General features: G+C 38.5%; 1 protein-coding gene across 4 annotated transcripts in view; it reads left to right on the top strand.

The window, feature by feature from the left end:
• The window catches only part of LOC106947336 (glutamate receptor-interacting protein 2-like), a 106,388-nt gene that overhangs the window by 24,330 nt on the left and 54,278 nt on the right, over nucleotides 1-27,780 (top strand). Inside the window, exon 1 of one of the 4 annotated variants that reach the window (XM_015032255.1) lies at nucleotides 2,952-3,229. The exons of 2 other annotated variants lie outside the window; for them this stretch is intronic. In XM_015032255.1, the coding sequence (XP_014887741.1) occupies nucleotides 3,175-3,229 (55 nt within the window). In that variant the 5' untranslated portion in view covers nucleotides 2,952-3,174. Of the gene's footprint in view, nucleotides 1-2,951; nucleotides 3,230-24,413; nucleotides 24,752-27,780 lie in introns of those variants that run through there. One more of the 4 variants, XM_015032257.1, reaches the window with a different exon arrangement.

The following is a 27,780-nucleotide window of genomic DNA, read 5'->3' as shown; positions in this document are numbered from 1 at the left end:
TCATTTTCATTTCTTCAACTCTTTCCCTCTGTGTTCCCTTTCAGCCTCTTCAGTATCACATTTTGTGAGTCCTGCTCTCATGTAGGCAGATGTGTGGGTGTATTTTTTGCCAGCAGTTTTCTGAGGATGTGCATGCAGCTGATAAACAATGTTTTAGTTTGTTTCCGAGATAAAAGCGCCGCCATAAACTTGCTGCTTTGCATTTCAATGCATTTGGTCTCTGTGTGAATTCTAGCATATGGTTTATGGAAATATATACATGTTGAATCATAGTTTTTTCAGTATGTCAGTGTTAGCCATGGAATTAGAGAAAATTTAAAAAGCAAAGTATTGATGGATGAATCTGCCACATGCTGCTCTGAGCTTCAATCGTTTTGAGTTTATTTAGTTTAACTTAATGTTCCTACTAATTGTTTTCACTATAAATAATAAAAGAAAGTAGAGATCTTTTTTGCACCCAACTTATGAGTCGGTTTTGCATTACATATCACAAATATTACATCAGAACAATTTCCACTTACTTTCCAACTATCTGTGCAACAGAACAGAATCTTATAGTTTCTTGTCATATTTCAGCTAAGATATGAAAATGTCACATCCACTCTCATAAGAAAATGAATACTGTACCTAAAATAGTCTTTTTTCTATGTGGGTGTAGGCTGACTGTATCCCTGTAAGACTAAGCTGACTCCCTCACAGCTGAGCTTCAGTGTCGAGGTTTCCTCAAGACTCTGCCAAAACCAGGAGGTTTTCAAATGCTCAGCTGATTCATTCAGTTCTAGACGACATTCGTCCTCTCTGTCCACTCGTTGTTTGTCATCATGTCATTTTCCTCCAGCTCTCTCTGGACCACCTCTCCTCTAATGTCCATTCCCACAGAGGTGATACTTTACCTGGTTTGCTCCATGTTTTCTGCTGCTTTCTTCACCTTTTTGTTGTCTTTGCAGCTCTTTAGTTGACCCTCTTGTTCCTATTTAATAATCAAAAGTCCTGCGATATTTTTTCTTCTTGTTTTGCTTTTCATTCCTACCATCTACTTTTTACCTACACTTTCCATATTACCCCCAAGCTTCCTTCACACTCCTCCACTTCCTGCTCCTCTTTCAAATATCCCATCCTACTCCTTCACCTCCTAATTTCCCTGTTCTTTTCTTCCTCCACTGAGCTCAGGCATTTGCAGCTTTGATCTCTCTGTCATTTAAAAAAAAATCCACTCCATCCTCTGAACTCAGCTACCATGACAGTATAAGAGAGGGAGACCTTTACAGATAATAAGGAGGAAGGTGAGAGAGAGTTTGAGTGGTGGATCATAAGATTTGAAGCGATGAATTGGAGTAAGACGGGTTAAACTGAGAGGAAAGGAGTCCTTAATGAGGTTTGCCTTGGGGTTCAGACAATTATGGAGAAAAAGACAGAAACACACTGCTGAATTCTTGTTGTGCAGATGATACTGAATCCAATTAAATCATTCAAATACTAGCATTGAAAGTCTGCGCTGGATAACCCTTCATTCACAAAAACCCAGAATTGATACACAGAAACAGTTTGCAAAAAGGTTAAAATAATTTCAATTTTTTTATCTCTAAGACTGAAATTTCATGCAGATGAGCATTTTAAGTTGTGGTTTGTCAATGTTGCAGATCATCAGTGGTTTTCGTTGCCATTTCAGCTGATCAATCAGCTGATTCTTTTCTACTCATTGAAATGCTTGCTGAGTAACTTTATTATGCTTAGCTTTGCTTCCTAACTCCCTGCTCTCAGTCCAACCTTCACACCAGCTGCTTCTTTACAAACTGAGTGACTTGGCTGCTTCCTTTACAAATAACATACAATGTTAGCATAAATCTTACCCAAAAATGCACTTATTTGAATGCATTCACAGGCACAATTCTGAAAAATGAACATAAAAAGGACAGAATGAAAGGAAACTAAAACATTATATGCTACTAAATCTACGGAGTCTTTCTACTCTGTTGGCCTTGTTCATAGATTTCATATCCTCGACCATGAACAAGATGTTTTGTTGGTTTGCTTTAGTTTCTTACACACTGACTTTCAGAAAGACTGCAAGATATGAGGAAAACATTTGTGAGAATCTTTCAGTTCCACCATCACAAGCTTCCCTTCGCTCTTTATTCCAATAAAGAGCAGAAAACTGCCTCCAATATGTATCAGGGTTACTGTGGGAGAGGCAGGCTAAACTTTGGAGGGCCGCCAGTCCATCGCAGGGAAACACAGAAACACACAGGACAGACACTCACACTGAGAACAATTTAAAAAGACAAATGAACCAAACAGTCACGCTTTGGACTGTGAAAGGAAGTTGGAGTCGCCACAGGAAACTCAGAGATGTGAGGAGACAACATGCAAACTCCATGAATAATGGGATTTGAGCCATGATGGTGTTACCAGCTACATCCCTACGGAGTTTCAGTTAGGGCTGTAGTGATTCATCGAATGATTGGAGTATCTGCATTATTAAAATTATTTGAGGCAAATTAACTGTCCAGAAGTTTCATTGAATTATGTTTTACTTTTTAGTGGCTTTTGTTGCAGTTGGATGATTATTTATGTTGCACAACGCTCTCCTTTCTGCCAATGAGCTGCTGACGAATGCTAAGTGCTATTAGCATAGCATAGCATGACCAAACTTCCTCTCTTCCCCAAACATGTCTGCTTTTCACTTTATACCTGACTATGGCTATTTTTCTTTTGTCATGCAGTGAAAACTAAGTTACAATTTTTATTTATTTCTTATGAAATAGACATTTGGAAAGGGTTATAAGGAGAAATGAGAAAAAAGATCAGTAAAAACAAAAGAGAGAGAGAGGAGATGATAGAGTTAGGATGATGGAAGCAGATGACGGGCAGCTAAGTTTGACTTCTTCCCACACAGACAGAGTGAACGACACCAGAAAGAGGTGAAAGATGGTGGAGTGGGGAGGAGGCTCCCCTGTTAGAAAGAAGGACTCGCTTTCTCTGTCTCTCCTTCTTCTCTTTGCCATGTGACCGGCCAGAGCTCCAATACCGCTCTCTTTCACTCTCTGCCTCTACTTCTATCCTTCGCTCAGCTCACACTATGTCAAACTGAGGAGGAAGAGAAGGAGGAGGAAGAACAGGAGGAATAGAGAGAAAGAAGGAGGAAGAAGAGAAAGAGTAACGAAGAGGGAGAGGATGTTTTCTGTCTCGCTAAAGTGCCGGATGGGGGTCATCAGACGCCGAATCAAGGGTACAGAGTGTGTTTGTGTCAGATTGCAGCAAACTATGAAAGCAGTGTGTGTGTGTGTGTGTGTGTGTGTGTGTGTGTGTGTGTGTGTGTGTGTGTTTTGGGTGGGTGTTGGCATATGTTGGATCAGAGTGTTATGGTATGCATCTTTGACAACACACTGAGTAGTATATGCATGCAGCTATTTTGGAAAAAGTATCCAGTTGTGTTTCTGAGTTTGTTTCCTGGAGTCGCAGCATTTCGACATGTTTGTGTGTAGAAACCTGTTTGTACCAAGAAACTGTTCATCTAAACTGTCTTTGTATCCCTCTGCAGCTACATTATAATGTAAATGCCTCCTCCATGATGTTGAGTTCAGGTAATTTTCCCATATGTCCCCTGCTGACAGCTTCTTTTTTTACTTCCCTGTGAAATTCTTCTCTTGCTGGCTTTGCTTCGATGCTGATTGTCCACAGAAACTCAGTGGAAAAACTGGATGGTTTTGTGCATTGAATGAAATGAAAAGATGTCATTGTCTCTCTGTAAGTCAGAATAACACGAGCAGCTAAAGTGTCTCAGCTGGTGTTCAGAGACAAGTTACTCTTGACTTTGTTCAGGTTTCTCATTTCAGCATTTCTAGTTGCTTTTCTGAGTTTTTATTGCTTTCATGGCTTGAGAAGTGTATGGAAGTGTAGTTAATGTGGTGGTGTTACTGAAGTTACTATTCTGAGCAGGTGAAATGATTCCTTATACAAAGATATTTTTAACTTGACCCCAAATCTGTGTTTGATTTGTTATGAGTGAACATCAAAAGTGCTTCTTTGAGGGAAAATAGACGATACATGTTTGTATTGTTATTTTCCCTTAATATATTCCAACACTTATTGTGACATTTGTAATGAAAAGCACATAAGATTGTGACATAGGAAAGGTAAAGTCAGCATCCAGGCAACACACAGCACCCATACAAAGTACCAGCTGAAAAATGGTGGGAAGGCTAATATTTTATGCATGTAAATTCTGACAAGACATAATTTTGTGGCGAGTCCTCCTGTCCCCAGAGAGCTGCTGTTGGAGAAGAAAACATAGGTTTTCCATTTGCAACCCTTTCTGTCACATTTGCAGAACCAGAATCAACGTTTCTGGTCAAGTTTGTGCACTGAAGCAGAGAAACAGACCTCAGTTTCATGGATTTTGACTACATACATTTAAATATAAACATATAAACGTCGTCTTCATTATTTCCTCACAGGCAGGTTAACAATATGTGACCAGTGCAGCTTCCTCCTCCCAGACAACGGTTAGCAGTCGCTGAAAGTGTCTGAACTGCTTCAATGCGTCACATTTTCTCATGTTACCCAAAACGTCAATGTGTTTCTTAATTTGACAAAACTAACACAACATTGTACATAATGGTGAATTTGAAGAAATATGATGAATACTAAAATATGTTTTTTGTTTTTACAAAAAAGAAGTGAGCATCAGTCAGAATGAATGTATGACTGGATTGAATTTACTTTTCTGTAAAATACCTTCATTAAAACATTTTATAACATGTTGTGAATTGGTGTTATATAAATAGACTGAACTAAGTTCAAACATCAAACATCATGGGAGTCCAGCTGAAATTGAACACCAGCAAGCAGGAGCTTCTGTGCAGCTTTGAACAAGTTGCAGAGGTTGCAGAAACTCCTTTTTTATTTCACAGTGGCAAGAAAAAAACTGTGGTGAAAAGAAAACCAGATGTCGTTCGGTTTACACCTGGAGGGGATAAAAAAGCTGTTCAGAGCTGATGGAGGCTAAATACAGGCCAGAACTGGGGATAACATCAGAACAACTGGAGGTTCAACTTCCATCACATAATGGCCTAAACATCCAGTCAGAGCTGCAGCGGTTCTGACTGCTGCTTGATCAAACCCCCACAGTTTAGATCAAGGCTTCGTCATGTATGACCCATTCAAGGCTAAGTCCTAATTTTAATTGAGAATCTGTGGCAAGATTTGAAAAGTGATGTTTACAAACTCTCCCCAGCCGAGCTTGAGTTATTTTCCAAAGAAAAAATAGGCCAGAATTTTAGTCTCTAGATGTGCAAAGCTGGCAGAGACGTGGCCCTGAAGCTTCAAGTACTACAAAGGAGTCGTTTCCACAAAATACTGACAGTTTGGATTAATAAGAATGCACATTTGGATTTTTTTTGTGTGTGTTCACTTCTATGCATCACTTTCTATCGATCCATTTATCACATAAAAGTACAACAAGATGCATTGACGTTTGTGGTTCTGACATGTCAAAACCACTGAGTGCTTTTGCAATGCACCTTTAACTGAACACTTAAAACCCTCATTGGCCACATCTCCTATCACATGCAACATGAAGTCCACTGTGTTTTCTCTGCTTGCTACAAGTTTACAAGACGCCGCAGAGCCTGCTGTAAAATGAGAACCTGCCACAGTTTCTCATTTTCAAAGTTTCTCAAGTTTTGCAATGTGGTGTCGCTGTTAGAAATTTTTTATAGGAATACAGTTATTTCTGTGATCCTGTTGCCATAGTTGAAGCTGCTGCACTATTTGAGACTTAACCCTTTAAAAACCACACAAAGAAAAAACTAAATGAAAAAAAGTGAGTATTTTCTGTTTCTTTGGGTTTCAAATGAGCACAGTCAATGTTTTTCATTTTTTAACACCCCACAGTTTTACTCTGGCCGACGGTAAACAGCTGACATGTGTCTTCATGCTAAAAACACAGGAAGTGATGCACAATAACATGAGGAAAGGTTCAGTATAAAAGTAAAAGAAAAAATCAGAAAATGTTTTGAGTCATCAGATCTACTTTTCACACAATTATATCAAGACATAAAACTGTGTTGGATTTTCTTTAAGTAACAGAAGCAAGAACAGCTACAGAGTACAAAGTTAATAAGTAAATAAAACTTCAGTAATTACATTTAAGAACATTCTTGATGAATTTCTCAACATATAACTTTGTTTTAGAGTTGCAGCATAATATTGTTTTGCTGGTTATATCCTGTATAGCTTTGCTAATTTACATTTATATACTGGAAAACACATAAAACTTTTCTGACTCTTTTTCTTAGACACCTTACCTGATGGATGATTCAACATTACAAACTTCATAAAACTTCTGGATTTACATCTCAATTAATTCCTGATTTTCATTCAAACAGTGAAAACATTGTTCCTGACATTTCCATTCTGACTCGTCGTTCAGACAGCAGCTGCTCTGCTTGTCACAGCGTCACGTCCAAAGCCTCGTGTCTTAAACTCCAGGCCTCTCCTGACGCTTTGTGACGTGTCTCTATTTAACACAACTGAGTCAAATAACCAGGTCATAGCCAGACTCTGGAAAACATTTTTACATTATAATCATAACATAATTCAGCCATTTGATTCAGGTGTGAATCTACAAGTTACAGAACAGCAGAACTCTTCTAAACTTTTGTATTCTGGTTATTGTTGTAAGCTGGTTCTATGTTTTCAGTGATGGAGGACTGACAGACAATGATCAACCAAATCTGATGATTTACTTGTTGACTTGGTTCAAACTGTAGCAAACATTTATTAGTGAGATTGTTCTGGCTCAATAGTCCACGTTTCTTTTTGTAGCCCAGCCAGGAAATGGCAGTAAAAGCTTAAGTAGTAAATACCTGGTGGAACAGTGAGTCTGCTGAGCGTATCATACTCAGTACAGTTGGAATAGTTAAAGGCATGATGGATGATCATGCCGTTGTTGATGCGCTGGTCGGAAAGAATAAGAGCTTCTTAAAGAGACAGAAGCCCAATTTCAAAGCGTCAAATTATGAAGTAAAGTTTTGTTCATGTCATGTTTGATATGTTCAGTATTTTCATAACAACTGATGGTAACATAGTTACTTGATTGTGCTATAAAATGGGACTGTGTGCCTGGAAAAACACATAATACTCCGTCTTTAACCAACTCTGGGTATTCTTGTATTTACTGTGAAAAATGTTGTGTTGCCAGGTTGTTTTCAGGTGCAGTTGTTTCCCAGATCTCACCTCCAGGTCTGGTGGTTTTTTCAATAGCTCAATAAAACTTTTGTTTTCTTGTCAAACAGGCAATTCCTTAAAGGCTTTCCCTACATTCTTAAATGTTTTATAGCTCTTTGTGTGCTAACAGATTCCTAATGGAATACAATACTGCTGCAAATGTTTGCACCACCATTAACGCTACAATGTGTTTTTCAGATTAAAGGGTTCAGTGACAACCACAGAAGGCTTTTTAAGACTACCATAAGTAATTATACTTTATCATGCTTCATGCGCTGGATTTCCATTTGGAGAAAATAACTCACTTATAAAACAGACGCTGAAGAAGATATGTCAGAATTATGTTTGTTTTAGCATATTAATACATGCAAATGGATTATTATAACACCCACATAAGAGGGCAAACTTTGAAATGCATGAAAATATGAATTCTTAAGTTTGGCAGTATTTTATTTCAAATCCTTCACCAGCTAAGATTTTATGCTCAGCTGAATTTAACTGTATGTAATTTATGTACTGAGCCTTGACTTGTAGGGAATGGATCTCATATGGATAAACTAAACTGCATAGATTATGTAACTTTTAGTTTGCATCTTCGATGAATTTTATTATTCTAGTCTCAGGATTTGCAGCGTATCACAAATATCTGTTTCTCTGGGTTTTGGTCCAGCAGGAGCATCTTTATGGGGATTGTTTCTGACACTTCAAGTCTGACATGTTTGGGACCGAATGTTTACAGGATCTGCTGTGTGTGAGACTCATCGTTGTTTTCATGTGGTGCTGGGAGCCACTTTGTTGCGTGTGTGTGTGTGTGTGTGTGTGTGTGTGTGTGTATTGTATGTTTTAAAGAAGATCTGAAAGCGGTTTTGGATCAGCGCACTCTCTTCTTCTCTGTGTGTGCTTGCTGAGATTCAATATAAACGAGGCCATGGTTCACACTATGAGGTGTTTGTAAATGTGTGTGGATGGCGTGTTTACATGGCGAGGTGATGTCAGTGCTGTTTGGGAATACAGCCTTGTTTCTGCAGTGAGTGGAGGAAATAGAAACTCACATCCATCCATCCATCCATCCATCCATCCATCCATCCATCCATCCATCCATCCATCCATCCATCCATCCATCCATCCATCCATCCATTTTCTTTACATCCTTGTCCCTTAGTGGGGTCGGAGGGGTGCTGGTTGCCTGGAGATCAGTTCAGAAAATACTTTCCAGCTCTGTGATCTGCAGCTGTTTTTTTCTTCTCAAATTCAAACCCACATAGACTCTAAAGGTTGGACAGGATGGGAAAACAAGTGAGACATCAGCTGCAGCAAACGTAGAGAAAACAGAGACACCAGTTAAATCTTTTGTGTCTGGCCTGAGAAATAGTTGATCAGCAGAATATAATTCATATAAGTAGCTGAAAATGACCACAGATTATCGTGTTTGAGAGTGTAATGCTTGGACAGCCTCAGTGTGGATCTGGGTGAAGAAAATTCACCCAGATCTGGATAATACTGAAGTATTTGAACATGTGGACAGTTGGTGAGAGTTTGAAACAAGTTGCTGATAGAAATGGAGGCTTGTCCAGCAAACCTTTCCTGAGTGATGTTCATCTTTAACACTTTGGAAAACTGTGTGATAAATCCCAGAGTGCAGCTTCTTCCATGAAGCAGTGTGGGCTAACATGAGGGGAGCAGAGGCATTCTGGGTAATCAGACACCGGACATGTAGAACATTCTGACTTCAATGCCTAAACCTTGTAAACCAAAGAGCATTCTCACCGCTGACATCAGGAAACTCTGTCACAGCAACTGTTTTCCTTTGATCAACGAGGCATTAAACTATAATTTTAAGCATCTCCAGTGAATTCATATTATTCTGCAACATCTGCTCTGGTGTACTTTCTTCTCTCTGAAATGAAATGAATAATTTTGAACTGATTTCCCCTGGAGAGTTTCTGCCTGGGAACCAGAAATACCAACAAAGTTTGCAGACTATAGATCCTGCTGACAAATCAGTCAGAGGTAGGCATCCCTCAGGTTGTTTCTGGCAGAGCGAAGCAGTGTAATTGTTACATCATGGCTGATTTTGGCTCTAACCCCAGTGAGTCACTTTCACTTTGTGACCTATTTTACTAACAAAAACACTTCCAAGAATCTGATAAAAACAAGGAGATGTAAAAAATAAATCAAAAATAAAGCTTTCAAACAGGCTCTGAACATGCTCAGCAATAAAAAGCAACAGGACAAGTTAAAAACACTTATTTCTCAGAACGGATCCATGTAGACGCAGGTGTTTTCGAAAACATCAGAAACGTCGTCATGTCCTGATGGCTGTTAGCATGAATGAGCTTTTCATGTATTTTTAAGCAGAAATATGTAATTGATGTAAATCTAAAATATAAAGTGGTTTTGTTAAGATGTGAGCAGGTTTGGTTGGTAGTAGATTGGGTTCATTACTTGAACATGTGATAACAAATCCAGGACTATGAGATTATTAATTTTCTGCCAGTCTGACTTGTTCAGCTCCTCTGAGGTAAGACGACGACGACGACGACGACAACAACAACAGCAACACGAAGCATCTTTCCTGGGAAATAAATGTTCTTGTGACCCGGCTGAATGTTAAAAGTGAGGCGCTGTCCTTGGTGCTGATCTCTGCCCTTCAAGCCACCACAGATCCTCCACTTATTATTCAGCAAACACAGTTTGTATAACCTGCTCTGTGGAGGGATAAAACCATCAGCTCAAATTATTTAGTATGTAGTATGACAGATTTATCCTTCCTGCAACTCTGACTAAACCATCAGGAAATAACATGATTCAATTTTAATCTGACCTTGAGTAGAAGCGGTGATGCTCTCCACACTTCTTGCTAAAAAAATAAACAGCATTTAAAGAACAAATTTACCTTCCTTGGAAGAAACCAGTGTCTGAATCTCTGTCTGAATAAAAACGACAGCAGATTGATTAGACATCTGACCTAATCAACCATTTTGACGCCGGCGCCATGAAAAGGTCAAAAATTAGATGTTCCTGAGTGTTTTCTGTTTATAAGCTGTAAACTTGATCTTTCTGCTGAATTAGAATGACTTACACACTTTCTGCCCTTCACAAAGCACAGTTGCTAGGTAACTTACAATTTCTGCTCATTTAGTTATTTTTATATATGTAGTTTTACCATGTATATATTAAGAAAAGGCAGAAAAACATCTGGTTTATTATTTAAAAAACGTAATATTTTCCTTTATTCCTTCTGGCAACTCTATCATTTCAAACGAGTTGAAGTTTTATGTCATAATTATAGATATTAATGACTCCTTTTCTGACCTCAGTGTGAATTCACCTTTTTCTCCTCCCTCTAACAGCCTTAGTGGATTCACTCTGGCAGAGGGAAATATGTCTGCTACTGCGAGGGAAGATATTTTCCACCAAATTATCCAATGTGGAGTTCCTTAATAATGAAGCAGCACTAAATTGGTGTGTTTTTAATAAAACATTAAGGGTTTTATGTGACACTGTGTGAGTAAACAAATGGGGCAACAGATTGGCCCCTCAGTTAAACGGACACAAACAACAGCTGACAAAATGTCCTGAGGACAAAAATCCTCCCAGAGAAGCTGCTTTAAAAACTGCAGACACACAAAGCAGTTTACTGTAAGGACTATATGAGTTTAGTTTCATTTAGTTTACAGTCACAGAAGCTAAATCTCACTTGTAATGAATGAATCAGTTTAAAATGAAAACATGTGAAATGTTTAGCCAAAGTCTTGCTTACTTTTTAAAGCTACTTGAGAATATTTGATCATTTTTGGAGATTAGACAGAGTTAATGAGTTAATCCAGTGGGAGAAAAAAGTATTTGCAATTTTAACTGTTTTATTCTGTAAAGTAAGTCTGTTAAAAGATAAAGTTACAAGGTATTTATTAAAGGCAGGAAATAAGGTCAGAAAATAAAAGCAATGATAGTACCAAGGTGATCTCTGGTTCTAAAACACTTTTTTTTGACAATGTGAATCTTGTTGAATTTAAATAAAGCCTTGGTAAGCAGAAATACAGTTAAATAAAAAAACATCTTTAACATTCTCTTTCAGAAAAACATTGGAACGTCTGTTTTCATGTCCCACCTGTAGCTTGATGTTTTTCAGGACTCACTGTTCTCTGGTGTATTTCGAAAGATAAAGGCTGTCATGACCAGTGTGACATTATTGATAAGGACTCAAAGTGTATTCTGTGGCACACATCACCCACTTCTCAGAGTTTGTCATCCATTAGACTAATCCTTCCATCCCTCAGCAGGGCCTGAAGCTCCACACTGAGCTGCTTAATGCAGAGGAGGCTTTCCAGCTGCAGCAGGCTGAACCAGACAGACGCTCTGCTTTCACCTCCGGCCTGCAGCTCACAGGTCAAACCAGGAGGGACTTTTCTGACCAGAAGCACTGAGAAATCACCAGGGTTCTTGTGTTTGCTCCCACTTTCACACCATGCCTTCTCAGCTAACTAAACATGTAATTTAAACATAACTGAGCAGAAATTAAAGTTAGAATATGGTAAACATCACTATGTAGGTCTTATATTCTGACACATGCACACCTCTTTCTGTGCACCTAAAGTAAGAGAGACTTTGGCTAAACTGTGCAAACTTTATTGACTTTAAGGCTCTTTAGAAGTAAAGATGAGATGCAGGAGAGCGGGTATATTACAGTTTATATCCCAAATGATAAATAAAAAAGGTTAACTCAGTTGCATTTCTTCCTAATTTAATTTGAGCAAAGTGTGATGGATGAGAAATACAGTTAATAAAATAAAATTGTGTTGAGAGGAAATGAGATCTTGACTATGAATTTTAGTTTACTTCACATGAAGCATTACTCAGTGATGAAGCTGATCTTTATTTTTAAAAAGTAATGATTTTTGTCAGAACATTCTTGTGTGTTTGACCTGGTTGGGTCTGATGGGATTGATCCTCTAACCTTCTCATTGCTGGTCCTTTATATTTCCCCCATGAAGCAGCGCAGCAGTCAGAGTCGTTTTTCTGAGAGGAAATCCCAGAGAGCTTTCTGCATCCATGCTCAGTTGGATTAGAATTATGAGTCTAATAAAGCAGCTCCAGCTTCGGCTCCTTCCTCGGCTTGCTCTCCGATTCCAGAGGATTTCAGTAAGCTGCAACTGATCTTTGCATCTTTGCATATGATTGCATTGCACTGTGCTGGGATTTCAGACTGTGCTCCACTTTTAAGACTCCATGATGAAGTAATGTTGCCGTGAAGACAGGGAGCTGTTAAATGCACCTCTGGCTTTATCTTTAAAAACACAGTAATATTTATCGTTGGGTCTTGGAAACATGGCCTTCAGAGGAACCAATTCAAAAAGGTTTAGAAACATTAATGTTTTTTTATCACACTTTTTCTGTTTCATGTCTCCTTATTTTTGAATTTCCATGCCAAGCTCTCAACACAGAGGTAGTAAGAGGTTCAACCATAAAATTGCATCCTCCTTATAATTTGTTCTGAGCTGAATGAGTTAAAGTATTCATTGAAAACCATTTGGAAATCTTTTCAAACTAAGAACTGAATTAACTCCATTTAGTTTGCTGTGTTGATCTAAAACCATCAATCACCTTCTCTCTACAGCTCTCAGAAATTCAGATTTTCTGTGTTTTTTAAGAATCACATCCTGGATTACGTCTACTGGTTTTATTGTGTTTGATTTGTAATTGTGTTTTTAGCTGAAGACATAAATTCCTCCCTGCAGGTTTGCTGTTATTGTCCCATCTGTTTTTTCTACCACCTGGTCTGTTAAAGTTGCTTTTTTTTCTCAGATAATCCACAGCAAATTCAGTTTAGTCTGTCACCAGTTAGTCTGTTACTGGATGAGTAATCTAAGAGTTAACAGCTTTCTTGCTAAATGTCTTGATATCATTGGTTTAAAGGTTCTGTGTTTAATTTGATCTCAGCGTGTGTCTGCTGTTAAAGCCTTTTTTCTTCTGAAGGCTCCTGAGAGGCTGTTTCTATATGTGAGATCATGTTGAAGTAAGATTTGATTATGGATATTCAAATCTAATATAAAGCAGCTTTATTGTCACTTCTGGCAAATGTGTTGAACTTAAAGTACAGCTTGTTGACGTCACGTCTCTTTACCTGGTTGCTATGGCCCTCGGTGCCATAGCAACCAGGACCCAGGATGACATTTAGTTTTACTGCTTTACCAAATGAATACAGACGATACTTTTTATGCTTTTGTAAATAGAATTATATACTGATTTAGTTTTTCACAGAGTTGCTCATTATTGAGGGAACTGCTGGTTACCTGCTCACATTGCACTGATGTTCTGAGCCACAAGTCAAATACCAAAACATGTAAGCAGACTGTCACTATAATACTGGTGGTTCTAAATGGTAACTAGTGTTAAGACTAGTTACCACAGAAAAGCTTCCAGATATTGTCTCCTTTAATTCCACGTTTAGTTTTCTGCATTTAAAAAGTAAACTCTCTGAGCACTTAAAGAAATCAAAGTAAAACTGGAAATGTGCTAAATTCCAGTTTTTAATAATTATGCTCATTTCTTTCATTTTTGTGTTTTATCGGGTCTGCATAAAACATTTAGGTTATTCATTAATTTCTAATTCTGTCCTGAAACAAAACTTTATTTCTTTTTTCTTTATTTTTGCAGTTCTCCATTTGTGGGAGTTAAAATCAGAGATTCACTGTTCAGTTTTGACTTTACTGATTCAGACAAGGTTTGGTCTCAGCAACCGAGAACAAATAAACTGGCCTGCAGCGGTTCGCTCATCCATCATACATCTTCTGCTTTTCTCTCACACATTAGCACATCTGAGACCAAGAGAAGCTGCTTAAACTAAATACTGCTGACACCTTCATAACCTCTGATATTACAGTCAGCAAAAAGAAAGGAGGGGGCAGATTTCAATTTCACTGCAATTCACCAGAGGAACCAAACTCAACGTAATAGCTGTTGTTATGCTCACTGGAGCTTTTTCACAGAACAGACTGTGTGATATTTTTCAGGCCCACGACGAGATTTTGACAAAACTTTAATGCCTTTTCACGCCATGTCAACAGCTTTCACTGCTGCGTCTTCAAGGATTTTAAGGAGATAACACCAGAAAGGAAAATCTTTGGACTGAGGCTTCAGCAGTGAGGGGGGAAATATTTCCACTTACACTGTAAAGCTGCTGCTGAGTACAGATTAACCACTAGTCTTGACTGGCATGTAAAAAAACTGGCCTTCATGCTACACATGTGAGCTAGCAGCATTGAGATTTACTCCACTAAATCACAGGCAACTAATTAAAGCATGTTAATTCAACCTGATGTTTGTCATGTTACGGGTGTGAAAACTATTTTAAAAATTAATCAGTCAACAAAATGATCAAAATGTCTTATTTTAACTGCTCTGAGTTTATGGTTTTTATGTCACAAAATGATCCAGGCATTATTTGCCTGTCCAAAAATGGAATTTAAGTAGTTAACATTGGCTGTGTTTCTCTAGAGCTCTCCACACTAAAAAGTTTCTGATTCAGGTCCACACTCCTTTCCCTAAAAGGCAAAACAAAAGCACATACCAAGTCCCGTCTTCCTGCCGTCTGCGCCCACGGGACGGCAGGAAGAGTAAACCTCTTACTGTGATCCCGTGGGCACAGACAGGATTTGGCATGTGCTTTTTGTTTTGCAGTTTAGTTTTTTTTTTTTTTCAGTCAAAAACACAGCTGTACTGAATAACTGTATCGAACAGTAACTGTAAAAATCTAATTTTTAATTCAGTCCATCAGTGAGATGCAACAAGCTGCAGCTCAGCTCACCTCTGTAAACTTTGCTCCACTTTTTTTTCTTGCAAAAATGTTGGTGGTGATAAAATGTATTTTCCAGCCACATGGTGCCATTTTACTGTAAATCTGTTGATTCAGCTTCTATGAAACTTTGAAAATTGACGTCTTGAAATGAACCTCTGTCTCTTTAAGAAGCTCCACCGTCAGCAGATCATCATAGCAATGCTCATCCTTTATGCCATTTACATTTGTTCTTAGAAGCATTGGACTGAGAAGTAGTTTATATTAGCTTTCTAAAAGACAAAAAACTTAATTTCATGGCGAATGGCCCCTTTTGACATCCAAACCTCACAAAGTCTGTATTAAAGTTTTACTAGGAATCAACTTTAGCTGCATACAGTCAGTGATTCAGCTGGTGGGAAAAAGGATTCCCATTTGACAGATGGGCTTGAGAAACTGATGAGATTGAAAAAAAAAACTGTAATACAATTAAGTTGTTTTGTCAGTGCAGATGTTAATCCACACAAAGTTTGCTACTCCTAAAGAGTACTACTCTTAAAGAGCTACGTCTGAAAAACCAGGAGATTATAACGAATAAAGGAAGTGAGAAGCCATCAGGAAAACCATGAAGTCGTTTCTTACTGAGTGGGAGCCTCGGGGGTTTTTTCCAACGCATCTTTAAGACCCGACACTGTTTTTGTGTTTTCAAATGGAGAGCGAAGCCCACACAATGTCAGCAGAGCTTAGCCTTTTCAAACAGCACTAAGACTCCACGTTCTGCTGAGGCTCACTGACTGAAACCCAACATGACAAATACAATCATACACAGAGAAGTCTGCAACATGTATTATTTATGATGTCCCTGCAGTTTAAACTCACATCATATATTATTTACATCATCAGGATGCTGGCTGTTGTAATGAGAGTTGTGCATCTCATCATTGAAGGAAATATGACTGAGTCAAGAATGTGTCTATGGAACAAAAGATTCAATTAACCATTATTCATATTTAAGAGCCTCGTGTACCAGGAGTTAATTACAGACTGATTAAAAACACTGAAGCAGAAAAGATCCTAAAAAACATTTAGAGAAAAAAACGATGGAACAGGATCGTAGTTTGTTTCAGATTTAAATGGGGTGGGGGGAGGAGGGCAGTATTATGTAAAATGACCTCCTAGGAACAGCTGTAAGCAGCATCATGACATGGCATGGAGACACGTTGTGAAGATGTGCTGAAGTTAGAGAGGGTTCTTAAAGAGACAGAGGCCGATTTCAAGGTGTCAGATACTCCTATGATGTGTTGTCACATTTATTTTAAGTTGTCTTCAAAGAAATGCAGCATTTTCATATCTAAAGGTCACATAGATACTTGACTGAGGTATAAAATGGCCCTTTGTGCCTGAAAAATATAAAACCCTAATCAATGACAAGCTTTTGGAGACATGACTGTTAGTCTCCTTTAAGGTCACACATACAGGTATTTGGGTTTGAAGGGAAACTTATGAGCAGAGAATTATTTTGTGGCAATAGATAGTTAAAATTTAAAATGAATAAATAAATAAAAAAACTAGAATCCAGGTGAAATTCTCACCTAACATGGATGGGAAGGAGAAATCCCCCTGGTTGCTGCAGCAAACTGTTAATGGCCCCGTTAAGACACGGCGCCGCTAATTAGTGGAGTCCAGATTCCACCACAGTCCCCTTCACTCCAGATGATGACACAATGAATCAAGTCTCCTGAGGTCTTTGCAGGCTTTTCCCTGAAGTTCATCAGGGTGCAGAAAGACCAATATTACGTGTGATTAAGTGTTAGGAACTCTGACGGTTTAACTTCTGTAATTAGGCTGTGGTGGATTTTACTCAAGGTGACAACGTGCAGTGAAGCCCAAGATTACTCATTATTACCCTTAATAGGTCCAGCTGTAGGGGCGACAGTCTCTCCGGATGTAGTAGCACGATAATGTGTACATGAACTGGTGAATGGCTGAACATAGTGTAGAGTTCTTTGGACCACAACACACAAACGATAATGGGTCTGATCTTGTGTAAATAATCACTTCTAATATATGTATAATATTTCTGTTTTACTGTTTTCACTTCTGTTTGGCCTGGTATGTGTTCATCTTGAACAGATTCATTCACATGGTGAGGTGGTAAAATGCTAATGCTAGCATTATGTCACAACTCTTAAGGTAAAAAACAAACCACTGAACATGAGATCTAGTTTAGGAAAGCTAAGACTTACAGTGTCAGCTGGTTAGGACATTATAAAGATGTTTCTAGAAAACTTGTGCCCTTGAACTTCTTGCATATTGTGATTCAGAATCTGTAGAGAAAACCTGAAAGTGAAGTAACTAAACTTTTATTTTTCCACTTCCTTTGGATCAGGTCAAAGTGACATTATTAGAGACGTTCAGCTAATGAATAACAAATTCAATGGGAAGCAAACGGGGTTAGAAACTGTATGATCCACTTTAAGGGGATCCTAAAGCTTAATCAATGATTTTCCAACTCTGACGTAGTTACAGGGTCAATCCCACCTCATGTTTTGAGCCATAATTTTAAATCTTTCAGATAAATCACTATTAATTACATTCAGTTGCTTGAGAGAAAAAACAGTTAAATCTTGAGGCTGTCAGGAACGATGCAACTTGATTTGTAGCTTGAATCCAAAAGTAGCATCACAAAGAAAACAAACTCAAATCCGTGACCTAACATACTGCTGCTGAGACTATGGACTGCTTTCTAATCCTTCCTTATCACTCAGAGATTAGAGTCTCACCGCTGAGCTGAGCCAGCAACTCATCCCATAGGCAGACATCCAGCAGTGATTAGAAGAAATACAAATTCAGGCTATGGGTTCTTCCGAAATGCAATTATGCATCCTGGGCTGCAGACTCCATGAAGATGAAAAATAATGTCTGGAGGAATTGTGACTGATCGGTGTTGGCAGGCTGCGTTTCCCAGCTCCAGCTGAGGGTGTTGATTGTGAGGAAGACGTTATGTAAAGTTTCAGCAGTCTGCTCATTTTCAGTGGACATCTGAAGAGGTCATTTCATCCAGGCATGGCATTCAGAGTTCTCTGTCGCTGCAGATGTGAAAGCAGAACGCAGAGACTTTGGTTAAAAGTAACTGCTTCTTTTGTTTTGTCCAGTCCACACATGTAGACCAACTTTGTGCGTCATAAAGTAGATGAAAAGATTCTCCATTCAGTCTGTGTTGATATTTTATTTAAAACTTGTGGAGCTGTAAATAAAATTCAGTGAGAATCAAAGTATTTTGGGATTACATTCCACATAAAGAGGATCAATTTATAGAGTCATTAGAGGCACTATTGAAAAATTTGATCATAATGTTACAGCATATATTCTGTAAGATGCCAGACTGTGTGACTTGTTGCTGCAGCAAAATCAGGTCACAAAGATGTGACTGAGGTATCTGTCCAGCAATGGCTGGGCTCTAAATATTTCAGCTGACATGTAGAAAGAAAGAGAAGAGCAGGAGGAGGAGAGCTGTGAGGCGCTGACAGGTGGGCATATGAGGACAGTGGAGTGTCTTGGAATAAAGGTTTGAAACTCTGTTAGCTTTCTGACATTTACAACTGCAAGTTTCTGCATAATTAATTAGGATTATCAGGGAAAGACCAACACAAGGCAGCACATATTCCATGAAGTGGAAGGAAAACAATATTAAAGTAAGAATTTAAAAATAGATTTTTTCCTTAGTATTCAGCCCTCTGTACTCTGGTGGAGAGTCCTTAATCGAATACGTTGAGCATAATGCAGCTAATCGCTCTCAGAAGTTTCCTAATGGACTGAATAAATCCCATCAGAGTCATTTAATCTGAGTATTACCTTCACAGTGTTGTGTGAAGGCATCAGAGGTTTGTTAGAGAACATTAGAGAGCAAACATCATAATGAAGACCGCTGTTAGTTATAAAAGAAATTAAATGCAGGCTTAGTTCATGAAATGATATGAAATATAACATGAAGTCCAGATTAATATCTTAAAAATGTTAAGACTCACATAAATGAAACAGTAACAAGGAAAAAGGAATTGTTTAAAGAAATAAATGGGAGCTTCGCTTGGTAGTTTCCACCAAACCCTGAAGAGACACAGAACCTGTTAAAAAAAAATAAATAAAAAAAAACTGGTAAAAGGTGTTAAAGTCAGATGAGAGCAAATACAGATTTATGTACCTACTGGGAAATTGTTGTGTGAAGAGAACCAGACCGTCCTCAGCATCCTGACACCCAGGAACCAGACCGTCCTCAGCATCCTGACACCCAGGAACCAGACCGTCCTCAGCATCCTGACACTCAGGAACCAGACCGTCCTCAGCATCCTGACACTCAGAGCCTTCAGTCTCCAGATGAACTAAGCTGTCAGAGACATTCACCAAAGACATGCACAAAATTAGAATTGTACAAAGTTGTGTCTCAGATGGACTGAATATAAATGCACACCGCACTTTTCAGATTTTTACCTGTATAAAAACGTACATACCACATATTTCCTTCCCTACTACACACCACTTTGTGTTTATGCCACATGAAATCATTCATCAGGCAGGGAAAAGTGAAATGGACTTGAATTCTTTAATAAGGGATTATATTAATGTAAATTACAGCATCAGTCACACTGCAGAGTTTTCCAAGAAAATTTCAAACGAGTTATTATATTTGTCAGAGGTCATTGTTGGTGAGAGCGCTGACTCCCATCAGGCTGATTGACCACAGAGAGCTGATCCCATCCCACAATTCTTTCACAATGAACAATTGTATCAGTGGAGGCCAGGAAGTGAACATTTAGCACAAAGTCTAGCATTAGCATCAGAGCTTGAAAGGGAGTATGTGTGAGAGCTGCAGCTCCTCTTTGTGGTGACTAACAGGTATGTCAACATAAGTAAAAAATACAACAAATACCAGACTAAGCATTAATATGAAAAGAACAAAATGTTATCTGTAACAATGTTTTAGGAATAATGAAAAATAAAGATAAAATAACCCCTTGTTGAAATGTTTGCCCCTCCTGCCTCTACATTTGTAGATTATTCCTGATAATAGTTTCAAACTGAAACACATTCGTTGAGATTTCCACATTAAAAACAAAGAAAAAGCCTCATTTTGTGCTGCTGGTTCCCTCTATGTTTTGTGCTCATTTTATTGTGTGAGCACTGACTTTAAACGTAAATTTACACATGAATACTTGCAAAATGTCTCCAAAATTAGATCAAACTAGACCACTGAAGAGGAAAATTAAATATTTCTTGGAACTTATTTCAACTGAACACATTGGGTTTTGGATCAATCCCTTCTTCATCATCTAAAAAAGAAAAAGCTAAGATATGCAAGCTTAAAAAACATTCAGCAAAGTAGAGATTGCTATTCCTGTGTTAAAGCTGTAGAGTCTTGATAGAATCACCTCAGCAGTAGCATGACATGACGTGTTATTTTAAACAGGTTTATCCAGTCATTCAGGGAGCAGGCAGAAAACGTAGAAACAGTTTTTTTTAGTTGTGATCAGACCATCAAACTTTCCTTAGAAACCTCAGAGCGAGTGGAAGCAGAGCCCGCTGTGTGTCTGTGTGTTTGTGATGAATGTTTGATTGTGTCAGGGGAGATTTATGACATATCTGGAGCAGAAACAGACACTTTGCTCATTAGGGGAAAAGGAAGGTGAGGGATGGATGAACGATGAAAAGGCGAGGGGGAGGACAGACGGATGGATTAGGGATAGACGCAGATACGGAAGGAAATAATTACAATCAGGAAACAAATGAATAAAAGATTTGCAATGTGAACATTGACAGAGACACAAACATTATAAAAAAACTAAGAAGTGGAGGAAAAACACGTGAGAGGAAAAGAAACCGTGAATCATCTCTCGCCTGTCTTACCTGCTCATCCATGTACATTCTTACATTCTTACTGCAGAAACGTCACCAACTGTGTCGCCTTGCAGCCCACCTTCTAATTATCTCACTGAATATTTATTTGGCCACTTGGGGATAATTAAAGAGTTTGCAAGAACTAAACATGAAAACAAAATCACAATGAAACAATTGCAAAATTCCAGTCCTGGAGACTTTTACACCTTTTATCCCAACATACATAAATCATATAAAACGTGGCCCATAAACACCAACATCAGTGGAGGTGTTGGGACTTTTTCGTTTTCAGAAAATTTGCTTTATTTCTTCATGCCCAGTGGCACAAAAACATATTTGTAGACAAGCCAAGCACAGTGGGAAAAGAATCTGTGTGATAGGAGCTCAAAAACAATAATTTTAGACTTAAAATGATTGAACTTTAGGGTTGTTATGCTAATTTGGTGATTATGCTGCAGGAGCTTTGAAAGGATGCAGGTAAACACAGCAGGGAGAAACATCAGAGCAGAAGGAAATCCAAAAGATTTCCCAAAGTGTTTCATATATTTTCTCCTTCAAGTCTGAAACAGTTTATATTTTTGGATTGGCGTCTGAAAAACGCTCTGAACAAAGTGGTTGATGAACAGAGCAGAGTCAACAGTAAGCCTGAGATCACTGAGGCCTCGCTGTGACATCAGGACTTCAAACGCTTCAGCAGATCCAGTTTTCCTGTGGAGACTCAGATTTACTCTCCACTAAGATGCTTGGGATGATTTATTTTAAAATTCCAGAATTTCTCATTTCTTGTCAGATCTGCTCTGGAGTATTATTAAGAACAGGCCAATGTGGAAGGAGATCAGTGAGAACAGGATTATTTTTGTTTTTACCTGCTCTGCAGTTACATAACGTTGTTCATTTGCTTCCAGTTGGTGGCGCCGTTTCTTGACTCGGTTAAAGCAGGTTGTTGGTTCAATCCTGACCTGGGATATTTCTGCACATAGTTTGCATGTGAGTTTCCTCTGGTCAAAAGCCACCATCTAAAATCATGACAGGATTTCAGACTGGAAAAAAAAAATAAAACAGTTTTTCTCTTTGTCATTCTTACATTTTTCTATTCTGACACTAACAACATAATTACCTGCAAAGCTGCACTGAGAACATAGTTTGGTTCTGGTTACATTGAATTAAAGTGTCACATAAAAGTGATAATGCTTGCTTTTGTAAGATAATAAATAAATAAAATTAGACAAATATGAGGCTCCTTATAAAAACACAACATGCAAAAATGTTTCTGAACATACAAAACATTCATATTTGCCAAAATACGAGACTACAGACGATATGAACTCTGTGGCTTCTTGGATTTATATTCTATTCTACAAATTTACAAAACTCTAAAACTTTTGCAAACACACAATAATTTCCAGACTTTAATGAGATGTACCTGTAATTTTGTCACAGAGAAATCTGGTTTAGTTTTGGTGTGTCAATATAAAACAAATAGACTGGTAAATGAACATTAAGACATAAATGAGATGACAGGTGATTCACACCTGAACATCTTATGAGAAGATGCACAATAGAGATCAGAATTTGAGGTAAAAATGTCTTTGCAGTGATGATTTAACAGAATGTCTATTTTAAAACTGTCTGACATCAAAGCGATAGAGAGAGAGCCGGAATGAAGAACCTAAATTAAAAATCAGCCAGGAAGGAAAATGAAACGTCCCTAATGCAGATCTGTCACAGTCCACTTTAAAGAGCTACCTGTTTACATCAAACCCTAAGAGAGCATCATGTTAATCCACAGCTTCAGTTTAATTAAACCAAAAACAGACTTCTGACTCTGGTTTCTGTTACTGGTTAGAGCAAAGCTGGAGTCCCTTCTCTGTAACAGAGAAGATCTGCACTAATTATTAAAGTTTTCTCCACACTTCAGAGAATCCCAAACCTAAGCCAGAGCGCTAAATGAGAAATAATTGTCTGAACAAAAAGAAAGACTTCCAATTAAAACAATAGATCAGTAGGATAATTATTTAAACCTATTAGATCTTCACTGATACAGCATGTTAGTCAGACAAACTGCAGAAGAATCACTGCAGGTTTCTTACTTTAAAGTTTCAGTTTCTCATGGAGCTTACATCACCAACGCACGGTGCATTCAAGATCCAGATGAAACACAGACTAAAAAATGTTTACATGATAAAGCCAGTTTTTCTCAAGGTAAATTCCACAAATTTCAGAGAAAATTCAGAAGTTTTACAGGATCTTTAAGTTGCACAATCTCAGCTTTCTTTGACCAGAATCAGGAAAACGTGTCTGTCACTCTGGGTGGTGCTGAACCCGTTTCAGATGTGAAGCGTCTTGGAAACATCTTGAAAAAAAGAAAAAGCATTTAACTATGTAATGTCAGCTAAACTGAACATTTTGGGAAACTTTTCCACATGTGAGCAGGACTTCTGCCATGGATGTGTCTGTATGAATGTAAGATCTTCTCTTCGTATCCTTTCACAGAAAGAAATTAATACAATGAAATTCTCTACTGTGTTTGTACAATATTGGTATTTGAATGCTGATTTAATAACATCTAAAATATTGTATTCAGTGAGTTGTGTAAGATTAAATGTCTGATAAACCTCCTTCAAAGAAGAAAAGATGTAAATTTGTGTCTCTCAGATATTTGAGTTTAATTTTAATTGCTTGTTATTCATCACTCAGTCCTTCATTCATGCTCCACACTAAAAGATATTGATTCCTCCTTTTACACAGTGAAGAATTGTGTTTGATTTACATTTCAGTGATTCATTTATTGATGCTGAATATGTTTTTATGTGTTTTATCATTTAAATTTAAAATCTGTGTTTCACTTGTTTGTTAATGAAGTGACCAGCACTGGTTGGACCAGGAGCTGGACTGAGCTCTGCTGGTCGTCCAGTCTTTGAATCCAGTTTATCCCCCATGAATTAATCCTGCAGCCTATCCTTAGTGACCATTGCGTGATGGGATAATTTGGTTTCTGTCCGTTTTGAGCCTATAGATTTAAGAAATAACGAATAAATCTGTCAGTTCTGTGATTGTCTCTGTCCATGGTTCTGAAGTTCAGCTTTAAAAGGTTCCGGTCAACTGTTCATCAAACACCTTAAAGAAAAATCTCATGAGTATCATTGGAGCTCAGTTTTTACTTCACACACAAACACTGAGGCAGATTTACAACATAATACATAACTGATCGACACAAAGACCGAAAAGGAGAGAAAAACTGGGGCAATAAAAGTCCCCAAGGCTTTAAGCTACAATTTTCATTATTTTTTTTTTTTATTTTTTTTTTGCATAATCAGGAGTGAAACTATACGACAAAGACTGAGAGAGAGGGAGAGAGAGAGAGAGAGAGGGGAAAGCTCAGGGAAAGATGGTGAGAATGTTCTAATTAAATTAGAACACAAAGAAAACGAGGAGGAGACGATTAGAAAACACGGATCAGGCCGACAGAACGGAACCAGGCTGGAAGCAGCTGACTGAGTGAAAGGCTGATTACAGTCAATTACAGTCACAGCGTTTACTCCCGTTTTCATCTGAGAGGGGAAACACACACACACACACACACACACACACACACACACACACACACACACACACACACACACACGCCACAGTTCAGCCGGTGTCAACAGGGGGGGCGTCCCTTTGAGAGAGAGAGCAGGGAGGAAACGGATCGGGAGGGAAAGAGGGAGAAAGCAGACAGAAGTTCTTCCTCCCTCTTCCTCTTCCTCCTCTGCTCTTCCACGAGGAGAGATTTACTCATCAACCCGGACTTAGTGTGGGGGCAAATAATGCTTTTCCTTCAGGCTATATTAAAGAAGAGGCTTCTGCAAAAAGGTGAGGAGAAAACAGAAAGGTGGGGTTAATCAGCTGTTTGACGCTGTTTTCTGTCAGCTGAAGTTCCCGCGGCGCGTCGCAGCCGGTTTTTTATTTGAGTTGTTCGGACTCTTTTCTTCTTGCTGCTTTTCTCTGAAGGTTTCTTTGGGATTTCAGGTTCTGTACATTTTCTGGTAAACAGCTTCAGGGTCCTGCAGCAGCGGACGCGGTACTGATTATAGGTCTGTTTCAGGAAACGATGGGTTGTTTAATTTCACGCTTCTCTTAATTTTGAGACACTTTTCTGTATCTTTTGTGGAGAACTTTGTATGAAAGTATATGCTTTGTAAATATTTATATTTTTAAAAATGTGTTTAACCTTAAATGCTGAACTGTTATTGTACAAAGGAGAACCGATCCACAGAGAAATCCACAGCCTTTCTTTCATGAGGTGAAGTTTCAGGTTGCACCTGTTGTTGGTTCATTCTGGGTTTTCTGTCGCACCTGTTAGTCGCTGAAGTTAACCCTGACTCGTTCTGGGTGATTGTTTGGTGAAATGATCCGGTTCTAACTGGATGAAGCTCGTATGCGACCCTGCGCCAGTCGCAAGTTTGTGTTTTTGTGGAGAGAGACGCGCAGCTCTTTTCCCAGTCTGGCTGATTTATTTATGAGTTTGGAGATGTGCTGCTTTGAAGTGAAGCCCGCAGCCGCGCTGGAGAGGGCAGCAAATGGGGACAAAACGCCGCCTATCGGCCTGTCAGGGAGCAGCGCCGCCCACCCCGGGCTGTAGGCTGTAATAACTACAGTCTGACGATCCCTGCGGAAATGTGAGTTAAAGTTGCCCCTGTTGCAGCGCAGTGCGGAGGATGAATCACTGTCACATCTTCCTGCTGTTAATAATACTGCAGAGATTTCTCTGTCACACTTCCATCGCATCAAAGCCTGATGGCTCTCACTGGAAACCAGAGCATTGTGTTACTTCTGACAGCTGAAGGCTGAAGCAGATTTTAGTGGGTCACTCATCACACAGGGAAATCGGCGGCTTCCACCATAACTGGATCTGGAAGTTTATTGCAGATAGAGGGATGATAAAACTGCAGCCGGGAATAATGGAGTCATTAGCTTCAATGGGATGTTATGGAGGAGAGCTGATCGGCTAACGTTACGCTGCAGGTGGTCAGTGACTTAAAACAATCAAAATTCATTTTCCAATCTCTGCAAAAGATCAGAAGTAAAATCATGAAAGTTATTTTTACAGGCCAACAGCTTTGCATAATAACACTGATCAACTATTTATAACACACACGGTTCACCAAACTTTGAATAAAATATTCCAAATGCACCAGAATACTTTCTTTTGCTGGTTAGCAAATGAAGTTTGATTTTTGTCTTTAATTTGCAAAATAAAAAAAAACCTGCAGATGCAAATAATTTTAATTTAAAAGCTTCATCAGTTTTCCTCCAGAAAGCTGAAGATGTAATGAAAATGCAGTAGTGGGAATATATCAGTTAAGAATGTTTCTTCCCAGCACAGGAAGGATGATAAATCTGGTTTCACCACCAGTTCCCAGAAAAACTGTTTGGCCAAAATAAAAATAAAGATCCTGTAGTTAGCCTAGAGAAGCTGCTTTCACATGCGACACTGGTGATTTATTTTAAACAACAGAGACCCACTGCAGATTAATAATTTTCCACAAGCTGGTGGAATAACATTAAATCTGTTCCAGCCTGAACTCCCAGGAAAAACTGACAAATAGGGACTTTGAAAGATGATTTCCTGTTTCCGCCGAGCCTCTGCAGCGATGCTGCTGCACTCTGTTTGCTCACATTATAACCCCTGCAAAGAGGAAACGGTCACACTCTTTGTGCTCATATTGAGAAGTTTTTTTTAATTCTGTACTATCAAATTAATTGGGAAACAAATAGTTTTCTGATTTTCTATATCTATCCAAATATTTTCAGGGCAATTCATGGATACTTCCAAATCTTCAACTGCATGTCTAATTGACTTATGATGGAAGAAACAAAACCAGTTGTTTATTTGTCTTTTTGTATATTTATAACTTTCCTCCAAACCTTTTACTTCACTTTATAACATCTTTATATAGCTCTTTGTTGGCAGATGTTGTTCAACATAAGTGGGGCTTTTGTTGCTGGATGTCTGTTGTTTCTCGTTCGGTATTCACCCAGCCTGTCACTTTAAGCGTTTAGAAAATGGATGGATTCTTGGTTTTCTGTCTGGACGGACGTTGCTGTCCTTGGTGCTGAAATTCTGCTTCTGTCTTGTATTTTGCGTCAGAATTGCTCCTGCTGGGTTTTCTGCTCAGCAGCTCCTCGTGTCGATGCTTAATGAATTACTGGATGTTATTGTGTGTCGATGAAAAAGTGGAACATGTGAACTACATCTGAACCCAGTTGTGGAACTTTTCTTTTTTTCTACCTGATATTTTCACCAATGCTTGAAGGATTCAACTGTGCAGAAATCTGATACGGCAGAAACGAAACAAACAAAATAAAATGATCTCATGTCTTTGTGAGTCGTTATATCAGTTACAACTCCAACTTTTTTCAAGGTTTACTGACTTGAATTCCCACAGGAAGCTGGTTGTATGAAGGGCTTCCCACACAGCTCTAAACCTCACTGAGTTTGTTTTTACAGAAAAGTTATTTCTCTAAAGGTGTGAGAAGATACATAGATGCATGTTCGTAATAATCGATAACAGTCTTTGTCTCAAGAGTGACCTTGAGATCACTCTTCATCGTCCGCTACTCAGACTACGTTTATATTCACTCTTCTCTCAACCTCTGTTCTGCTGAAGTCAGCATTTTGTCTGAAGATCAGTCAAGACCACAACTGCAACATTCTTATTCTACTGCAAGTTGGTGTGAAAGTTTAATTTGCATTCAAATTTATGTTTTTTACTTTGAAAATTTCCAACCTGCTACCTGTGCTCTTATGTGTCAAGGATGAGAAATTGAGGATGGAAAATGTTTCCCTTGCAAGTAGATGGATGTTTTCTGACTTTTCTTCCAGAGAAAGAAAAAAAAAA

The sequence above is a fragment of the Poecilia latipinna genome, unplaced genomic scaffold, assembly GCF_001443285.1.
Source record: "Poecilia latipinna isolate Pla-1442-1.1 unplaced genomic scaffold, P_latipinna-1.0 Scaffold235, whole genome shotgun sequence".
Taxonomy (NCBI): Eukaryota; Metazoa; Chordata; class Actinopteri; order Cyprinodontiformes; family Poeciliidae; genus Poecilia; species Poecilia latipinna.
The sequence above is the reverse complement of the archived record's forward strand: the minus strand, read 5'-3'. Positions and strand labels throughout refer to the sequence as shown.